The following is a 19,525-nucleotide window of genomic DNA, read 5'->3' on the forward strand; positions in this document are numbered from 1 at the left end:
ACAACAGAAAGCAAGGAAAAATAACAAGGATTCCACTCAACTACTCAACAACTCAATAACCAATTGCAGGCTAAAAAGTGGGCTGAGGATTGATTCAGCCTATTGTAACCAAATAGATTCCAGTTAATTGGGTCAATGGTTAATCAAGGCAGCTGCTTATTTAGGACAACTCTTAAAGAACAAAAACTCATCAAGAAAATAGGCAGGATTCCCTTCATTTATTTGGGACAGTATGCCACTTAATTGAGACAGAAGACTGTAGCTGACCAGTTTCAAACTAGCATCAGGCACGTGCTCGTGTATGGCCGATGACACTACACCATCCTTAGAGTGAACAGTTTTTAACTAGCATCAGTCGTGTGTACTTGTGTTTAAAAGCAGTGATAGTTGGCGAAAAATAAGCAGTAAGATAATTTGGAACTGTTTCGCTTACTGCGGTTTCAAGCATTCAGGCTCAGAGATGCCAGAAAAGGCTGGGAGTGAAAATTAAGCAATTTCACTACTTCAGCTAGTTAGAAACTACGAAGATTTGAAGGTGACAATCATCTTGGATATTACAATGAAAATGAAGATTTGGTGATAAAATTGTCAAAAGCATTGTACGAGGGCAGTCCATTATCTGCACCGGGTGTCTGAGCAGATTTTGTTCAATTACAATCAATCCAAAGAACATACTAGCAGATGCTGGATGAATTCCTCCATTGATAACTTAGAAACCAATACACAGTTTTATAGTACCACAGTAGTACTGACAGTTTTAATTTGTTCTGTATTTCATTTAGATACGTAATTTGTTACTCAATGGCAGCTTGTCTTTTTTATATCTATTGAACTATTTCCATGAAACTTAGGCTACTTGGGGTAGCTGTTTAATTGAACCAAAATGTACTTGTCCAATGTGTCCCTATTAACCTGAATCCACTGTAATCTGCTGATCTCACATTCAAAGAATGACCACTCAGACAAGTCTTTGCTCCTATGTAAAAGCATTCCCCTACATTTGATATCTTCAGAATAGAAAGGGAAAGAAAATTTACAAAAAAAAAAAATTTATGGACACATAAACACTTCCTTTAAAATAAAAGTACCACAACAATTGCTAAGTTATGTGATGAACACAAAAAAAACTGGTAAGAACAGATTAGTAGGTTTTGCTGTCACAACACCACAAGCTTGGGTTGTATTATTAATAGCCAACTCTGATCCATAATTACAAGGATGAGTTACTAGAAAACCTTGCTACTGCAAATTTACATACATCATGGTTCAAATGCAGTTTGTTAAGAAAGTAAGCTACAATAATTGTCCAAGTGATTAACACACTAATTACAAGCACCAAGTTTGCTGTATATAAAGTAGATAGCATCCACTAAACACCTTACAATCCAATTTAGTGAATGGAAACAGCCTTGTTATCTCCTTGGCATACATTTGAGGTTAATCAGATTCATTCAATTCTGTTGCAGCCAAAGAATATCAACCAACAAGGGCCTGTCAGTTCCAAAAATGCTACATTCCAGTTTGACCTCAAGCAATTTTCTGTGAAATGAAATGTGCAAAGCAAAAATACATGACTGCAGTTTCTAATGCACTTCCAGTCAAACACTAAGAGTCATAAGCACTGTAGATTTTATCAATAATCCTTGTCTTCAAACAATTGCCTTCATGTTGATTTGCAAAGTTACAAAAGCTACTAGTAATCATCAGATTACATTTCAACTTTGCCTTACTCAAGGGCATTATTGCCTCAAAAGTTCTCTTTGTTAAACAGCTCAAACACTGTTCTCGAATGCTCTGTTATGTCACTTAGAATTGTCTTTTTCCTGTCTCACAAAATCGGAAATTAGTGAAATCCACCGGCAAACTAATAACAATATTTCATAAGAATCCTACCTTCATTAACATTTTTGGCTTCACTATTTTTATGACAGCATTTATCTGTTCACGTTCTTATTTACCCAACCAAGTATTATTATTCTTTCAAAGTTCAAAGTAAATTTATTATCCAAGTGTGTGTGTGTGTATGTATAGTCACCACATACAACCCTGAGATTCATTTTCTTGAGGGCATACTCAGAAAAATCCAGAAATACAATACAAAGCAAACCACAAGAAGGACACACAACTAATGAGCAACAGAAAACTAACTGTGGAAATACAAAAGAAAAAATAAATAATTATTATAGTAAGTAAATAAATAAGCAATAAATATAGAGAACATGAAATGAAGAGTCCTTGAATGTGAGTCCATAGGTTGTGGGAATAGTTCAGTGACGGGGCAAGGGAAATGAAGTTATCTCTACTAGTTCAAGAGCGAGATGGTTGAGGGGTAATAACTGTTCCTGAACCTAGAGGTGGGTGAGTTCTGAGGCTCCTGTACCTTCTTCCTGATGGCAGCAGCAAGAAGAGAACATGGCCAAGATGGTGGGGGTCCTTGGTGATGGATGCTGCTTTGTTGTGACAGCACTCCATGTAAATGTGCTCAATGGTGGGTAGGGCTTTATCCGTAATGGACTGAGCCATATCCACCACAAGCAACACTTAAATCTAAATCACAAGGTACAAACCCAAGATTTGAACTTCGCTTTCCAATGTGCACTCTGAGATAAAAACACATGAAAACATTCATCTTTAAGCAGGTGAACACCCCCACCCCCCCGGCTCCTATTCACTTCTTGCACTACCTAAAACAACTCCATCATGGATGGACCTAAGCTGGGCTGTGAAAGGATGAGGGTTGGGCATAAGGCTAGCAACCCCATCCCATAAAAACCTCGCACTACAGAAACGGCAACAGAAGCTCCAAAGTCCTCATCCCTGGGACAGGACAGATACACCAAAAAGGTGGGCCACACCTGGGAAAACTTGAAAGACTGACCTAGGACAGGAGACTTGGCAAGCTGTTGTCAATGGCCTGTAGGGGTGAAGGGCTTAAGAAAAAGAAATACTTAAGACAGAAGTGCCCCCACTCCCATCCAAGGAAAAGTAATTTTACCTTTGATGGAGTGCTCTCAAGCTCTATCATATTGATTCCAACAAAGAAACTTTTGTCCTGTGCTGAGAATGAGTTGGACCCATAATAAGTTGCACATAAAACAATTAGAGGTGAGCTCTAATACTTAAGAGTTGCCCTGGTCCCCACCTTCCACTCCAGCATTCATCAGATCATTCTCCACAATAGCACCACCTTCCAAGAAATTCCAGCACCAGACATATCCTCCACTTTCAGCATTTTGCACAGACTATTCCCTTTGTGAGTTCCTTTTCCTACCAACTAAACCAAGTGGGCTTATATAAAAATATCAAAAATTACAAAAATAAATATATAGTGCAAAACCAAACTGAATAATGAATGGTATTCATGGCCATTCAGAAATATGATGGTGGAGAAGAAGAAGTGTGGGTTCTTGTACCTCCTCCCCTAAGGTAGTAATGAGAAAGTACAGGAACATTCTTCATGAAGTAGTTCTAGCCTAAGCCTGATTAATCTTTTGTCATATTTGCAAGCTGTGAAGATTCTTTAGAAGCAGGTGACTTTTATTTCATTAAGAACCTAACAGGATATTTTCAGATTTAATTATACAAAGTTCAGCCCATCAACGAGTGATGGATTCTTCTGTTCACCGTCACCCAATCTGAAAAAATGTACTTATCAATAAAGTTGATCACTTTTTATTTTAAAAAATTGTGATATATTGTTTATAAAATTTAACTGCTCTTAAAATTAAAATACCAAAATTTTTGTAATTTGGGCAATTTTACCATTTTGAATATTAGAAGCTGCACACACAATTGCCACTATTTCTCAGATATAACATCACAGAATAAGCATAAATGTAACACTTGTAAAACCAAAAGTCAACTCAATTGAAAAGCAATTCTAATTCAAGTACCAAGGAACAAACCCAGCAACATGATTGAATGCTTCTTTGCAGAATTAAATTAGAAAACATTTGGTTTTTCAGTTCCCAATAGTTTATCTTTTAAGTAGTTTACCAATAAAATCTTAAATGTACCACCTTTTGATTAAGCTATGTGAACCGTACATAACTGCCACAAGCTATTATTTTTCAAGATCTTCTGCTGAAGAAAAATAATAGTTTATAGCAAATATGCATTATTGACAATCTGAATTTTTGACCTAATTCTTCTGCATATTTCAATTTGTTGCAAGGAAGCCTACTGATGGAAAGACTCAGTTGATATTTGTTTACACTACCATTATAGCTCTTAACCACACAGGCTTTATAGTCCACAAAGTGGCTTGTACACAACAGCATTCAAATCGGGCGATCCTGACTTATACAGGTAATTGAGATAGGACCTCCGTAAAGCTATCAGGGATGCCAAGACACAATACCAGTCCAAATCAGAGTCTCAGACCAACCGTCAGTTGCAGAAGAGCTTGCATGTTTTAACAGACTACCAAATGAAGTTAGGCAGCATCACCAACAGCACATACCTTCCCAATGAGCTGAATGCATTCTACGTTTTGAACAGAAAGCGACTGGAATGTCACCACCCACCAGAGAGCCTGCAGTGCAACTGAGCCCACAGTCATAGTCACTGCTGTGGGTGTAAAAATCTATCATCCCGAGTGAACCCAACAGAAAGCATCTGTCCCAGACGGTGCCCCTGGCTGTGTCCTTAGATCCTGTCCAGATCAAATGGTGGGGGGGGGGTGGTATTTGCAGACATTCTTGAGCTCTCCCTGCTACAATCTGAGCATCCCACCTGCCTTAAGAACACCACTAAAATTCCAGGATTAAGAAAAGTATTGTAACATGCCTTGTAACATGAACAGAGGAGCACTTTTAATAATACACAAAGATAACTGTTTTGCTCGAAAGAGCGATATATGAGGTTATTCTTACCCTCAGCCATTAGGCTCTATAATGAGTGAACCTATAGCCAGGGAATTGATGACTCCCTCCTGTTAGACTGTTCGAGGTAACTTTTTTTATTCTTTCTTACTTCTCTTTTAGTATTTGTATATCTGTGTACTTCTAATGCTACTGTGGCACTGTAATTTCATTTGGGATTAATAAAGTATCTATCTGTCTATCTAATGACGACTGCTCAGTGGCTCTAACATCCACTCGTGTCACAGTATTGTTTATTGACTACAGCGCCACCTTCAATACTATAATTCCAAGCAAACTCAACTCCGTATTCCTAAATCTGGCACTCTAACACCTCCCTTTGCAACTCTGCCATGATCAACCTTAATACTGATGCCCACAAGGCTATGTCCTCAGCCCCCAACTCTATTATCTACACTCATGAATGCATGACCAGATTCTGCTCGAACTCCATCTTCAAGTTTGCACATAACTATGAGTTAGAGTACAGGAAGGAGATAGAGAACCTAGTAACATGGTATCATGGCAACAATCTCTCTCAGTCTCTGCAAAAAGGTTGACCATTTACCTCACGAAGTTAGGTGGTGCGTATACTCCTGTTTACATCAATAGTGCTGAAGTCAAGAGCAAACATTATTGACAGCTTGTCCTCGTTTAAACACATGCATGTCATGGCCAAGAATGGTCACGAATGTTTCTCCATACACAGGAGGCTAAAGAAATTTGGCATGTCTCCTTTCACCCTCAGTAATTTTTATTGATGCACCAGCGAAAGCATCCTATCTGGATACATCACAGCTTGGTATGCTAACTGTTCTTGCCCACGACCGCAAGAAATTGCGAAGAACTGTGGACACTGCTCAGCACACCACAGAAACCAACCTTGCCTCCAAGGGCTCCGTCAACACTTCTTGCTGCCTCGTAATGCCAAGTTCCCATCTATCCCAGATATTCCCTCTTCTTCATTCTTCCATTGGGCATAAGACACAAAAGCCTGAAAGCATGGACCACCTGGCTCAAGGATCTTGTCAATCCTGCTGTTATAAGATGACTGAGTGGTTCCTACTAAAATAATTCTTGACCATGGTCTACCTCGTTATGACCTTGCACCTTACTGTCTGCCTGCACTGCACGTTCTCTGTAACATTTTATTGCGTTCTGTTAAAGCTTTACCTTGTACTACCTCAAAGCACTTGTAATGAATTGATCTGTATGAACAGTATGATGCAAAACAAGTTTTTCACGGCACTTTGGTACATGTGGCAATATTAAAACAATTTACCACAACTTTATTTTTGACCTGATTCAGAATTACAGGCTCCCATCTCCCATTTCAAATATTGTACCAAGCTTCACGCTCATTTCCAACATAGCTCTCATGCAGTAATACAAACTCCAGAGCTTGTCGAAAAATATTAAACAATTTCATGGAAGATTTCAGTAAACAAACTGAAGTAACTACAGCTTGTGATAACTAGTAAGACCTGTTTTCAAAATGTACAATACATACTGCAAGGAAGACAGAGGAAATTTAACAAAATACAAAACAAGAATCAACATTGTTATAAAAGATTAGGAATGTAACCCAGCATACTATACTTAGAATGAACATTGGCCAGTCCACATAATTTATTCCAGATAAAATTTAAGATATAGAAATTCTGAATATTTCCAAAATTTGTACTAGAAGTTTACATGGATTCTAAGCGGGCAAAAAATTTGTTTACTAATCTACAACAGGTCATAAAGAAGTCAATTAAAGGGAGTCCAAAGTCTTGATCCTCGTAAACTTCACATCTCCGAATGGTGGGAAAGGAATTAAAAGGATAATTTGCCAACTCAATAGCTCTTGATTTCACATGTAAATCTTCTACTATTTCATATTCTGTACTCATTAATATTTCTGACCAACAGCTTTATAATCTTCTTTTAGGAAGCTGCTTAACACCATTGTTAGCAAATAACCACCACAGCAACTCTCAGTTAAATGAATACCGCCAGGACAAATAAAAGCATTTTGTTTAATTTTTAACTGAAGCCACCCTGAATGACATTTTTCATATTAAATTCCATGCCCCAGGTACTATTCTTTGGTGACCGGTTATTTACAATAACATACAAGGCAATCATTTGACCAATTAGGTCCATGCCAGTTTCTAGCAGAGCAATGCCTTTAATCCCTTTCCCTCTCTTACTTTTCCATTAACTTGCATCTTACTCTGTCTGACTACCTCTCGGAGTAATAGCTAATGTTAGTGGGGCAGCAGCACTAACATTTGTGCCACTGTGTCACACAGACCTTCTTCAGACAACCTGGCTGTCAATATCCCAAATATACTTCAAATTTAAAATCCTATGATCAAGTTCAAAGAACTAATTAATTACACAACTTTGTCCGGCTCGTATTTATGGATTTATTCAGCAACATATTAGGCATTAACTATATGACCATTTCATCATCACTGTATCCTCGACAAGAAAAAAATTAATTAGCTTCATTCTACCAATTTCCGAAATGTATTTATCCAATATAGCTTTAGGATCATTTCCACATGTTCAGAAACTTCAAAGGACAAAGGTATGCCGTTAATTCCAGTTTTCACAAAAGCACCACTCTGCAACTCCCTTAAAGACAGCACAATTAAGTTGCAAGAACTAGCCTGACAACCAACTATAATTGTAGAATATACACTGGACACAAATTCATAGAAGAGAAATGCACAGTTCCACTCTACTGATAGGAGTTCAGTTTTATCTTTCTGTCACATATATAAGACTAAAAAGGCTAAAGTCAAATTACTTTCAACAAACCATAAGTGACTCACTTGGATATGCAATTTGAAACAAAGGTTGTCATTCCAGAGCCTTCAGGGTGCATTTTATATTAAAAGCCAAACTCAGAACTAAATATTGTCTCTTCAGGACTGAAGGAACTACAGCTTGCCTGAGCCGATGCACATGTTCCACTATTTTTTTTATATTGGAGATTCTATGTGCAAGGCCCTGTCAATATTTAGCATTTAGGTTTTTGCTTAAAAGTAGGAAAAGTAGATTTGCAAATACATCATGTCTTCACCAGGGATATGATATATTCTTTGAAAACATATACATGCATTATCATGAGAACAAATACATGCACGTTACATGCAAAAGCAGTTAAAGATATTTAGCAGCTTGGATTCTAGCAAAATTAAGGAACCTGCAATGCATTACAAGATGCAGCATAAATGTTATCTCAAGATTGAACAAAAACATTCCAATAATGTTCGAAATATATTGTTGAAAAGCATCCAATAAAATAAAAACTCAGTGACAGATGTGTAATAGTCCTAGTTAGCAAATCATGTTCACAATACAAAGACAAAATTAATGTTTAAGGCAAATATATTTTGGACATCACTTGTTTCAATTACTTCAGATTTCCCAAAAGTGATGTTTCTATTTCTCCTCCAGGCAAATCCATTAAGATCCATCACAGCATAAAACTTACTTGCCAGTGCTGTCTTCCCAGCAACATGGTAAGCTACAATGAATTTCTTTCCATCTCTTTCTTCGGTTTTAGTCTCAAGTCCAGGAAAGAGACTCTTCACTGCCTGATGAATAATTGTTCTTTTTTCTTTAGTATCTTCAACAACCTATTCATAAAGATCTTTGATATTTTAAGAGTAAGAGAATGTAAAACAATAAAAAAAAGGCTCCATTGTACCTCCTTATAGTAAAAACAACAATCATTTTCTGCACTGGTACTTGGGAATAAGACTTCAGCATGTGTGTAAGAAATCACTGAATCATCCACATTGCCACTTGTACCTACTCTGTCATTTAATGAGATCATGATAATCTTCTACCTCAATAACAATTCCTGCACTACCATCTTAAATATCCAAAAATCTATTTGCAACTAATGAAGTTTTTTTCTATCGCAAATTGCTGACTATTTATTTTGAGAAGAAGGCCAGGCATGGGAACACCTCTTCCAAAGAAGCATCATCCCTGCAGATTCACGATCTGTATCAGAAATCATTCTGGGGAATCTCTGCTGTTCTCCTCTCGGACGAGTGTATTCTAACTCTGAGTTAAGGAAATGAGACCTGTGTATACTATTCCACGTGCAGTCTCTCCAGAGCCCTATTAAATTGCTCATACACTCAAATCCTTTTGCAATAAAGACCAACATACAATGTTCAACTTGCTTTCCTAACTACTTCCTGTCATCTCCACGTTAACATCCTCAAATTCATAAGGACATCTGGAACCCTCCAGAGACCAAAAACATTTGATCTCTTTCATTTAAAAATATTATGCCCTTTTAACTTTTTTCTGCTAAAGTGGATGATTTCATACTTTTCCATATTATATGTCATCTGTCATGTCCTCAACCATTTATGTACACTTCCTGATGCCCCTCTGCATCGTCCATGTAAGCCAGAATGGCACCCAGCTTGAATCATAAGCATACTTGGATAGATTAAACTTGGTACCCTCATTTAAATCATTGATTCGTAAGGCCAGTGATGTTGTGGGGATGGAACTGGACTCTCTCACAGTGGTGTCTGAAAAGAGGATGCTGTCTAAGTTGCATGCCATCTTGGACAATGTCTCCCATCCACTACATAATGTACTGATTGGGCACAGGAGTACATTCAGCCTGGGACTCATTCTACCGAGATGCAACACTGAGCGTCATGGGAAGTCATTCCTGCCTGTGGCATCAAACTTTACAACTCCTCCCTTGGAGGGTCAGACACCTTGAGCCAATAGGCTGGTCCTGGACTTATTTCATAATTTACTGGCATAATTTACATATAACTATTTAACTATTTATGGTTCTATTACTATTCATTATTGATGGTGCAACTGTAACGAAAACTAATTTCCCCCGGGATCGATAAAGTATGACTATGACTATTGATACAGACTGAGAGTAACTGGAACTCCTGCGCCTATCCCTGAGACATCTTACTAATTACATCCTTCTAACCCAAAATATGGCCTATTCATTGTAGTGTATGTTTTGTGGCCACTAATCAATTCTTAATGTACGCCAGTATATATCCCGTGTCAAAATCTTGATTAATAGCCACTTGTGCAGGACCTTTTTTGAGGTCCTCCAAAGATCCAAATATACCAGATCAACCAATTAATTCCCCTTTATCTGATCTAACAGTTACTTCCTCACAAAACTCCAAAAGAATTGTCAAATATTATTTCCCTTTTGTAAATCCACCTTGACTCCAATATTGTTATTTTCTCAGCATTTGGTTCTTAACAATAAAATGAATCATTTTCCAAAATAACTTGTGGTTAAATAGTCTAACTCTACTCCCCATCTTTTTTTTCTCCAGTCCTGCTGAAGGGTCTCAGCCCAAAATGTGGACTGTACTCTTTTCCAGCATCTGCAGATTTTCTTTTGTTTGTTAACTGGTCTAAGTTATGTTGTTTTCTTTCCTTTTTTCATATATAGTGGGATTACATTTGCAACTTTTCAAACAGTGGGAACTATTTTAGAATCTAGGGAATTCTGGAAGATGACAACCAGTACATCAACTATTTCCAGTTCAAAATCTTGGGATGCAAGACCTTCAGCACTAAGAAATTATCAGTTTTCAGTCATATTCACCTCTTCCATTTTGTTTTAAACTAACGATAACATCTTTCAGCTCCCCAATGTCTCGAGATCACATGGTCTCCACCATTGCCAAGAGATTGTTTGTAGAGGTAAAATATGTTTTAATTTCTCTGCCATTCCCTAATATTACTTCTCCAGTCACAGACAATAAAAAACTGTTTTTATTGTGACTTAAAAGAATATATATTTGTTGTAAACTGGTTCTAATAAACTTCTAACATATTTTATTAAAGACAATGGATGAGCTTAACACCTTTAGAATTTTCCAGATTTTTAAACAATAAAGTTATGCAAGCAATTATACAGTTTTGATTAATATTTTAAAGATAAAGGGAAAAACACAATGAAAGATATATTAGCTTGCAATAAATGGTAAAACAAGAAAAGTGAACCAGAGAAAACAAACCTAACAGCAAAACAGCAACCCCTTCCATTGATCAGCCATCTTGCCTCTTGCTACAATTGAATTCATACTTTGTTCATGCAGACCACACATGAAGAAAGAGACAATTGGTGTTGAGTAAACATGGAGAAAATTATTATTTTTTATGGTAATGATGTCAAATTTAGCTGTTAACAATAAAGGCAAACTTACATAATCACACTGTGCCCAAGTCTGAGCATAGTTGACCAGCAAGTACCACGTTGTCTAGTTCTATTGATTGAGTGACTGATTGATTTAGAGATGCGGCGTTGAACATGCCTTTCCAGCCCAATGAGCTGCACCACCTAGCAACCCACTGATTTAACACTAGCCTAATCACAGGACAATTTACACTGACCACTTAACCTACTAACTGGTACATCTTTGGACTGTGGGAGAAAACCAGAGCACCCAGAGGAAACCCACCGTTCATGGGGAGGACGTACAACCTTTTACAGACAGCGCTGGAATTGAACTCCGAACTCTGATGCCGTGAGCTGTAATAGTGTCTTGCCAACCACGATGCTAAGTGAACCTATTGCTTCTTTTGCCTAATGGGCTATATCACACCACATGACAGTCCTTGCTTCCGAACGAAACTACTGCTGTGATCTTATGATACCTCAGGAAACACTGGGATTTCCATGCATGAAACACATGACTGTTCCCTACACAGTTGGCCTCATTTGAGCAGGATATCAAGCATAGAAGTTGGAAACATGCTATATTTGTGTAAAATTTTGATGGTGTCACATTTGGATTATTTTGTGCAGTGTATAGCAAAGAAGTAGAGACTTGAGAAATGGTACAATAGAGTTTCACCAGCATGTTGCCTCAATTGAATTGTGTTAGCTGTTAGGAAGTTAAGATTGTTTTAATTTTCTGAGATTTATGGAAGGTTTCATTAAACTGGAAAATAGCAAATGTAACAACTTTACTCAAAAAGGAGAAACATAGAAAGAAGGAAACTATTCTTCAGTTAGCTTAACAACTGTCATTGGGAAAAAGTCAGAAACCATCATCACACACATTACAACTGGACACCTAAAAAACTCCCAAGATAAAAGTCTGCGTATGGTTTTATGAAAGGGAAATCATATTTACCAATTTATTGGACTTTTATGAATAAATAACACTGTACTATGATTCTCGTGGATATACTTTTGTGGTTTCAAGAGGCATCTGATAAGGTGCTGCAAAGGGAACTGGTAATACATGTAGGGAGATTACACCAGTTATAAAAAAAACATTGAATTGACCCAAGTTTGGAGTTTAGTTTACAGTATTGCTCTCCTTATTTAAGGAAGGGGTGTTTACCGTATTTACCTCTTAATTTAAGGCAAGAAATTTCTGAGTTGGAAGTTACGAAAAGGTTTACTGGATGGTATTTGGAGTGAAAACAGAAATTGATACAAACATTCAGCAAGGCCAGGATACAGAACCAGGATCAATGCTACCGGCTAAAGACCTTTATTAGAACAATCTTCACCTGAAACATTGACACTGTTTCTCTTTCCACAGATGCCATCCTTCCTGCTGAGTGGCTCTATGTTTACTTTTTTAAAAATAAATCAGTCTTCCATCTGCTGTAGGTTTTCATTTTCCAATCTAGAACCAGAGGGTCATCATTTAAAAATAAGTTACCCATTTTAGACAAAAATGAAGTGAAAGTTTCTGAAGATCATGAGTCTCTAGAACTCATTTCCTCAAAGGCAACAGAATCGGCATCCTTAATAAGGTTACAGAGAGATACTTAAGAGTACGGAAATAAAAGGTTTTCATTGGTAACGGGAATGCCGAGCTGAAGTTACAATCAGAAGAGCTATCAACCTTATTAAATAGTAGAGCAGGCATGAGAAACCAAGTAGCTACTCCATAGCTCCACTTAGTTAATCCATAGCTTAATATGATCTCTCTGCATTTTGCCTGTTTAGTTTTTCTTCACTTTATCAACTAACAATCCTTGAATATAATCGCATTGCAGCAACATTTTCTGAAACAACTATTTAAAAAATAGTAATCTTTTGATCTATATTCTTTCAGATATAAGGATAGAATCAAAACATGGACCAAAAAAATTAAAGAGTTTACAAATTGATATGTGAGAGGTTTGCTGCCTTCTCTTTCCTATGACTGAGTAGGCTGGATGTGAAGGGTGAACATGTTCTTATCTGTGGGAGAATCCAAGAACACAAAGGTATAAATAAATCCAACCCACAATACAGGAGGCATTTTCTTCAGGGGACTGAGATGTGAAATAAAATACCACAGGAAATATTTGAAGCAGATGTGTTTTCTTTTGAATGAAAGTTAAATAAGTAGGAAAAGGACCAGAAGATTATGAAATACTGCAAAATGTCAATGCAAAGTGAGATGTGTAAATTTTTGACACAAGCGTAAAACAGTTGACTGAATAGCCCATATTTCCTTTAATTCTGAAATAACGTACGTACATACCTCAATCAACACAGAATCTTCCTTATTTTTAAAAAGCTGAAGATTTTCCAAACGTTCTTTATCTTGAGTTGATAATACTGAAAAAATATCATCTGAAGATTCCTGAAAGATTATTAAAGATGTCACAGAATAATTTATATAACCATAATTTACCCTACAATCTACAGAAAGAAGAGAACCACTGAAAATAAGGAAATAAAATAGGAATGTCTCTTGCTCAGCATCTAATTTCTTCTAAGATTCCTCATGGTTTGCTGCTTCTGTGACTAACTGGATCTTGGGGTCCAAGTCCACAGATCCCTCAAAGTTGCTGTGCAAGTTGCGAGTAGTTAAGGTGTCTGGGGCGTTGCCGTTCATTAGCTGGGCAACTGAGTTCAAGAGCCACGAAGTAATTTTGCAGCTTTATAAAACCCTGGTTAGATCACACTTAGAGTATTGTGTTCAGTTCTGGTCACCTCATTTTGGAAGGATGTGGAAGCTTTGGCGGGGTACAGAGGAGATTTACCAGGAAGCTGCCTGGATCACAGAACACATCTTATGAGGAAAGGTTAAGCAAGCTATAGCTTTTCTTTTAGGAGTAGAGTGTAAGAGGTGACTTGTCTAAGATTATAAAAGGGATAGACAGAGTGGACAGCCAGTATCTTTTTCCCCAGATCAGCAACGACAGAACATCCTTATAAGGTGAGTGGAGGAAAGTTTCGGGGAGATGTCACAAAAAGGTTTATTTTGCACAAAGTGCCTGGGATGATGGTGATAGAGGCTGACATGAGGGACAATTAAGAGACTCTGAGAAAAGCACATTGATGAAAGAAAACTGAAGGGTTAAGGGCTATGTAGGAAGGAGACTTGGAGCAGGTTTATACAGGTTGGCACAACATCATGGGCTGAAGAGCCTGTACTGTGCTGTAGTGATTAGTTTTACAAATTAGCAGGTAAACAAACTTATCAATGCACTCAGCATCCTCTTGTGCACATTCACTAATTATCACTGTAGAAATCCGATGCCTGAGCTGAAAAGTCCTTACCTCATCATCATCATCAGGTACAGATAAATCATCCAGAACAACTGTCTTTCCTTCCTTGTTTATTTCATGCACAACAAAATCTGAATACCTATAAGATAAAAGTGCAAAGTAGTTCAAAATAAAATTCAATTTTACTGACTTCCTTTGAAGATTCTCTTCATTATGACGAGTTGCATCCTTTTTCAATTAGACAGGAAATGGAAATGTTCAGATGCTCACTTAACAAATTGTACGAGATCAGGAGTTTTTTTGAGTCTTTAGTGAGTGCACAAAGACACGGTCTGAAGTCAAAAACCAAAAACAATCGTATTGTTCTACCATAACATGAATAAAATATAAACATGGATAAGAATTACTATATATTGACTTAATATGAAATAATTCCCCCAAGCAGCATCCACATTGAATTAACAGAAATAGATTATATAATTGTTATAAAATGTACTTTGGACATATAATGAAAATTAATTGATAAAGAGTTTATCCATACCGAAAAGCAAAAGGGCATAGACTACATCTTATTCACACCTGGCTAAATTAACTGTTATCCGGTGAGTTCTCTTTAAAACTACAACTAGTTTGAGAATTATTCTGGAAGCAAATCTTCTAGCCCTGAACCACATACAAATATTGTAATGGAGTCATGCAAATAACAAAAGCTACTTTCTACTCAACATTAAAATCAGAATTTAGAATTTTAGAGATTAAAAAATCATCAAAATGTTTATTATTATATAACTTCAACTAAGTGTGGACAATAACAAGTTAGTTGGTGAATGGACATTTAAACAAATTTTAAAAAGCAAAGTGACATTAATTTTATGCAAAATATATGCTGAATTTGCTGTTTACTCAATTTAATTTCCCCTTAGTTAAACTTCATCTCTATTTAGTCCTATGGTTAGTTTTACCTTTCCTTCAAAATTCCTGAGAAACCTTCGTGTGTGCTCACAAACTTGATGATTCCAACATCCTGCTCAACTAAGCCATGTTTCATCATGTCAGCAAAGCTGTCTCCATCGCCTTCTTCATCCTCCTGAAGTACACCATCAGCTGTTTCTTCCACGGCTTCTTTTTCATCATTCTCATCTTTTCTGGAAGACAAAGCCTGCAAGCCACTTTCAATTCCTTCAGTGCGTTTAGACACAACAGACTGATGAAGAGATGCACTAGGTTCTGAAAGTTTGGTCCTTTTATGATATTCTTGCTCAGTCTGCTCATCCACATGATCTGGGCAAGGACGCTTTGTGGAAAGATTAGTTGGCTCCTCCTCTTCCATGTTGCTGTACAATGTAGACAGAAGTTTACTTTCCTCAAAGGCAGTCCATACTTTTCTTGACTGACAGACTTTCAGAGGCACGTGACAGAAACCAATTCTAATAATTTGACAGAAAGGGGAAATCCTAAAGAAACTAAAAATAAAAAAAACATATTATATTAAGCAACAAGAATATAAATATTTTCCTGACTTGAAGTGGGTAAGAGTTATGTCTTCTCTAGAAAATATCCATTACAGTCACTTCAGATTGCATAAGGATTTAAAAAAAAATACACAGGGGAACTTAGCACTTCCTTTCTAGTTTTATTTTGCTGATACACCTTCCGCATTTTAGTAGCAACAATTGCAGATTTTATGGGCTACTGGATGTTATTCCTAATAATACCCCACACACTTTTATTTTACTTTTTAAAAAATATATAGACAGTGAATTTTCCAGTGATGAAACATATAAATTCTCCAGTTCATAAATCTACTCACATTCCTGACACCTTGTGTTCCAGATTCTAACACTGGTTCTGGCCACATACCCTGCCCACATTCCAGACTCCAACTTTGATCTACACCATGCTTGCACTCTGATGAGTGAGGCAGATTTTGAACTGTCAGGATTTCCATAAAACCAGATGCTGTTAATCAAAGTTTTACAGTATTTCCACCTTATTCCTCAACAGCAGCATTGTACTATCTTATGCAGGAGCTGAAGTCAGCCAGTGCTTCCAAACCTGATCCACCTTTCAAAAGATCATGACTGCTTGACAGAGCTTAACCTGGACAAGTGAGAGACTTTGGGAGGTCAACTGTAAGGAGAACAGACACAGTAAATGGTAGAACCCCAAGGAGAACTGATGTACAAAGGGATCTTAGGGTGCAAATCCAGAATAAAGGTCAAAGTCAAGTTTACAGATACACATATGCACGGGTTCAATGAATAACTTACTCGCAGCAGCATAATAGGTATAGAACACTGGATGCACAAGAGAAACATGAAATTATACACCATTTTACACTTCAAGCTCCCTCAAAGTGGCAACACAAATTAATAACGTGATGTAGAAGGCACTTGCCTTAGACGGTCAGGGTGCTGAGTCTAAATGTTGGGAAGTTATGTTGCAGCTAAATAAAATTTTGCCTAGAACACATTTGGAGTGTTATATGCAGCTCTATTCACTTCAGTACAGGAAAGGTATAAAGGAGATTCATCAGGATGTTCCCTGAAGTAGGGAGTATTAACTATATGAAGTTGGACAAACTAGGATTGTTTTCTTTGGATCCTTGGAGACTGAAAGGTGAGGGAGGAGGTTTTGGAGCCAAAAGACCTACAATCAATGATTTAGGAACAGTTTCTTCTCTTCTGCCAGTAAGTTTCTGAATGGTCCATGAACAGGACCTCATTATTCTTTTTATTTTGCACTATTTGTGTAACTTATAGATTTTTATGTCTGCGCTGTACTATAAGCAACAAACTGCATTTTGTACAAGACAGTGATAATAAATCTTATTCTAATAGGAATTTTCCCTAGGGTGAAAATATCGCATAATAGAGGACAGAGCTTTAAGGTGAGAGAAAAATTTTAAAGAGATTTACATACATTTGTTTTAAATATAGGGTGGTAGATGCCAGGAAAATGCTTCCAGAAGAGGTGGTAGAAACAGATATGAGAGTAACGTTTAAGATGCATTTGAGCAGAGAATGAATGGATGATAGGACATGTGGGAAAATGTGTGGTTTAAATTAGCATCATGGTTAGCACATAATCTGTGAGCCAAAGTCCTGTTCCTGTGCTACACCGTTCTATGACTGACAAATCATAGAATCATACAGCACTTACCTTCTACTTCAACGTTATTTACCTGTCCTATCCCAGACCCTTAATTCCTTTATTATCCAAAAATGTGTTACTCTCAGTTTTGAATGAAATCAGTAACTAAGCTCCCAAATGATGTACAAAATATTCATTCCACTGCCTCAAGCATGCTCCCCACCTCCACACGATTTAGCTGCTTTTCTTTGTCCCTAATCAGTTCCAATATTTTCTCAACCAGATTCTTATTTACTTTAATTCACCGCTACTTCTCTTCCAGTGACCTGCTCTTCTTTCTTCTCCACAGCTACGTTTGCTTCCTTAACAAATGTCTCCAATCCCATCTTATTTCATGTGGATCCGAAATGAGATTCCACCCTCTGCATTTCAAATCCACACATGTTCACAGGTGTACTCAAACTAGTCATCATTTCCTGTTTGACTGTTCTAGTTGCATTTTGTGATCCACATTTAATGCTGTGTTGACACCAGCATGTCTTGACCCGTGTGCGGTAGAATAAACTCACCATCTCAAAGACCCAGGATCAATGTTGATCTTGGATGCTGTTTCAAACTTGCATGTTCTCCCTGCGAATGAGCAGGTTTCGGTTCTGCTTATTTCTCCCACAGCCCCAAAACACCGCTAATAGACTACTGTAATTTCATTTGAACATATTTTAATTTCATGTATTGCACTCAGTCTTCATGAATCATTTTTCTATATATCAGAGAAACTAGATACTGATACCTCTTCCCTTTGCTATCTGCCACTGTTCCAATGAAGGCTTTTTGCTCGAGGATCAGGGCCTTACTTTCTGTCCCGACATATTATTAGTGACTCAATTTAACAACTTCAGATAACCAGCTCTCCAATTTCACATCAGACCAGGTCAATTTTGATATTGCAGATAAGGAACCTTATGTTATTGCAGTTTTTAATTCTCATACGATGGACTTCCTTAGAAGCAATATGTAGTATTCCTTATAGGATGCACTTTCCTTGTATGCAAAACTCCACTTTGAAAGGAAAGCATTTCCCATTTTCTGCTTTTCTAGACCATTCTTAGACAACCCATCTGTACCTGTTTCTCAAATCTCCAAAATTAGCACTCTTCCGGCTGCATATTAACAATACTTCTGATACTGCGACATGTCAGCGATTGTAGAGTCCATATATAATTTACAAAGTGTAAAATATGAGGGGAAAAAAGTGGCTTTCACGACACCGCTTAAGCAGTCCTTTTTGACAGTAGATTCAGACCTGACTGGGAATGAAGGCTACAAACTATGCGATTTATAACCAGGCCTCAGCTCATCGCACGATGTCATATTATAAGAAATTCTCTAGGATATCTAATCACCAGTAATGAGGTACCCTGTAGGTCAGAGTACTTGAAAAAGAGCTCCAGTAAATCTCTCCTTACTCACCACAACATGCAGCGGACTGCCGACCCACGCACCGGAAGCACGTGCGGCAGCACCGACACCGATTCCCCGACCCCCAGCCCGCCCCCTGCGCTTCCTGGTCACTCATTGGCCACTGCCCGGAGACGTCGGCGGAACATCCGGCGTCGCCCTGGGTTCTAGCCAGTTGATCAGGGAGCGCAAGGAGAACGGGAAAAAAGGGAGAAGGAAGAGCGGGGATTGGGGAGAGAAGGGGGTGTTGCAGCAAAAGGACTGAGCCTGTTGCTGCCAGTCGGGGGCGGGTAGAGAAGGCAGAAAGCGACAGAGGAAGGCGAATGGCAGAAACGGGGGGAAAAAAATAAGCAGTCGATTCAGGATTGCAGTGGCTTGTCGTCCAGTGATGAAGGCAGTATACAGGATTTAAATAAAATAAGGAAGGAAAAGTCGAAGGTTTTGAACGTGGATCTGTTTCTGATATCAATCTAATTAGATTACCTAAAGATTTGAAAAGAACGCATTTGTTGAAATTGTTTACAGAAATCCTTTTAAGAATTGGGGCACTCAGTATTTTGTAAATATAGTAAGCAATGCGAGAAAGCTTTTTGGGGTTAAAAGCTGTAGCAGGTAGAAAAGTAACACT

The 19,525-nt window shown here is 37.7% G+C and overlaps 1 protein-coding gene across 3 annotated transcripts in view; it reads right to left on the minus strand.

Annotated features, from left to right (window-relative positions):
• pus7 (pseudouridine synthase 7) overlaps nt 1-18,971 on the minus strand; it is a 64,087-nt gene extending 45,116 nt beyond the window's left edge. For all 3 annotated transcript variants that reach the window (XM_072241383.1, XM_072241382.1, XM_072241384.1), the window contains exons 1-5: nt 18,910-18,971; nt 15,309-15,809; nt 14,398-14,485; nt 13,373-13,474; nt 8,353-8,497 (exon numbers count right to left, since the gene is read on the minus strand). In XM_072241383.1, the coding sequence (XP_072097484.1) occupies nt 8,353-8,497; nt 13,373-13,474; nt 14,398-14,485; nt 15,309-15,809; nt 18,910-18,917 (844 nt within the window). In that variant the 5' untranslated portion in view covers nt 18,918-18,971. The remainder of the gene's footprint in view (nt 1-8,352; nt 8,498-13,372; nt 13,475-14,397; nt 14,486-15,308; nt 15,810-18,909) is intronic.
• Between the last annotated feature and the right edge of the window lie 554 nt (nt 18,972-19,525).

This window comes from Mobula birostris, chromosome 23 (assembly GCF_030028105.1).
Source record: "Mobula birostris isolate sMobBir1 chromosome 23, sMobBir1.hap1, whole genome shotgun sequence".
NCBI lineage: Eukaryota > Metazoa > Chordata > Chondrichthyes > Myliobatiformes > Myliobatidae > Mobula > Mobula birostris.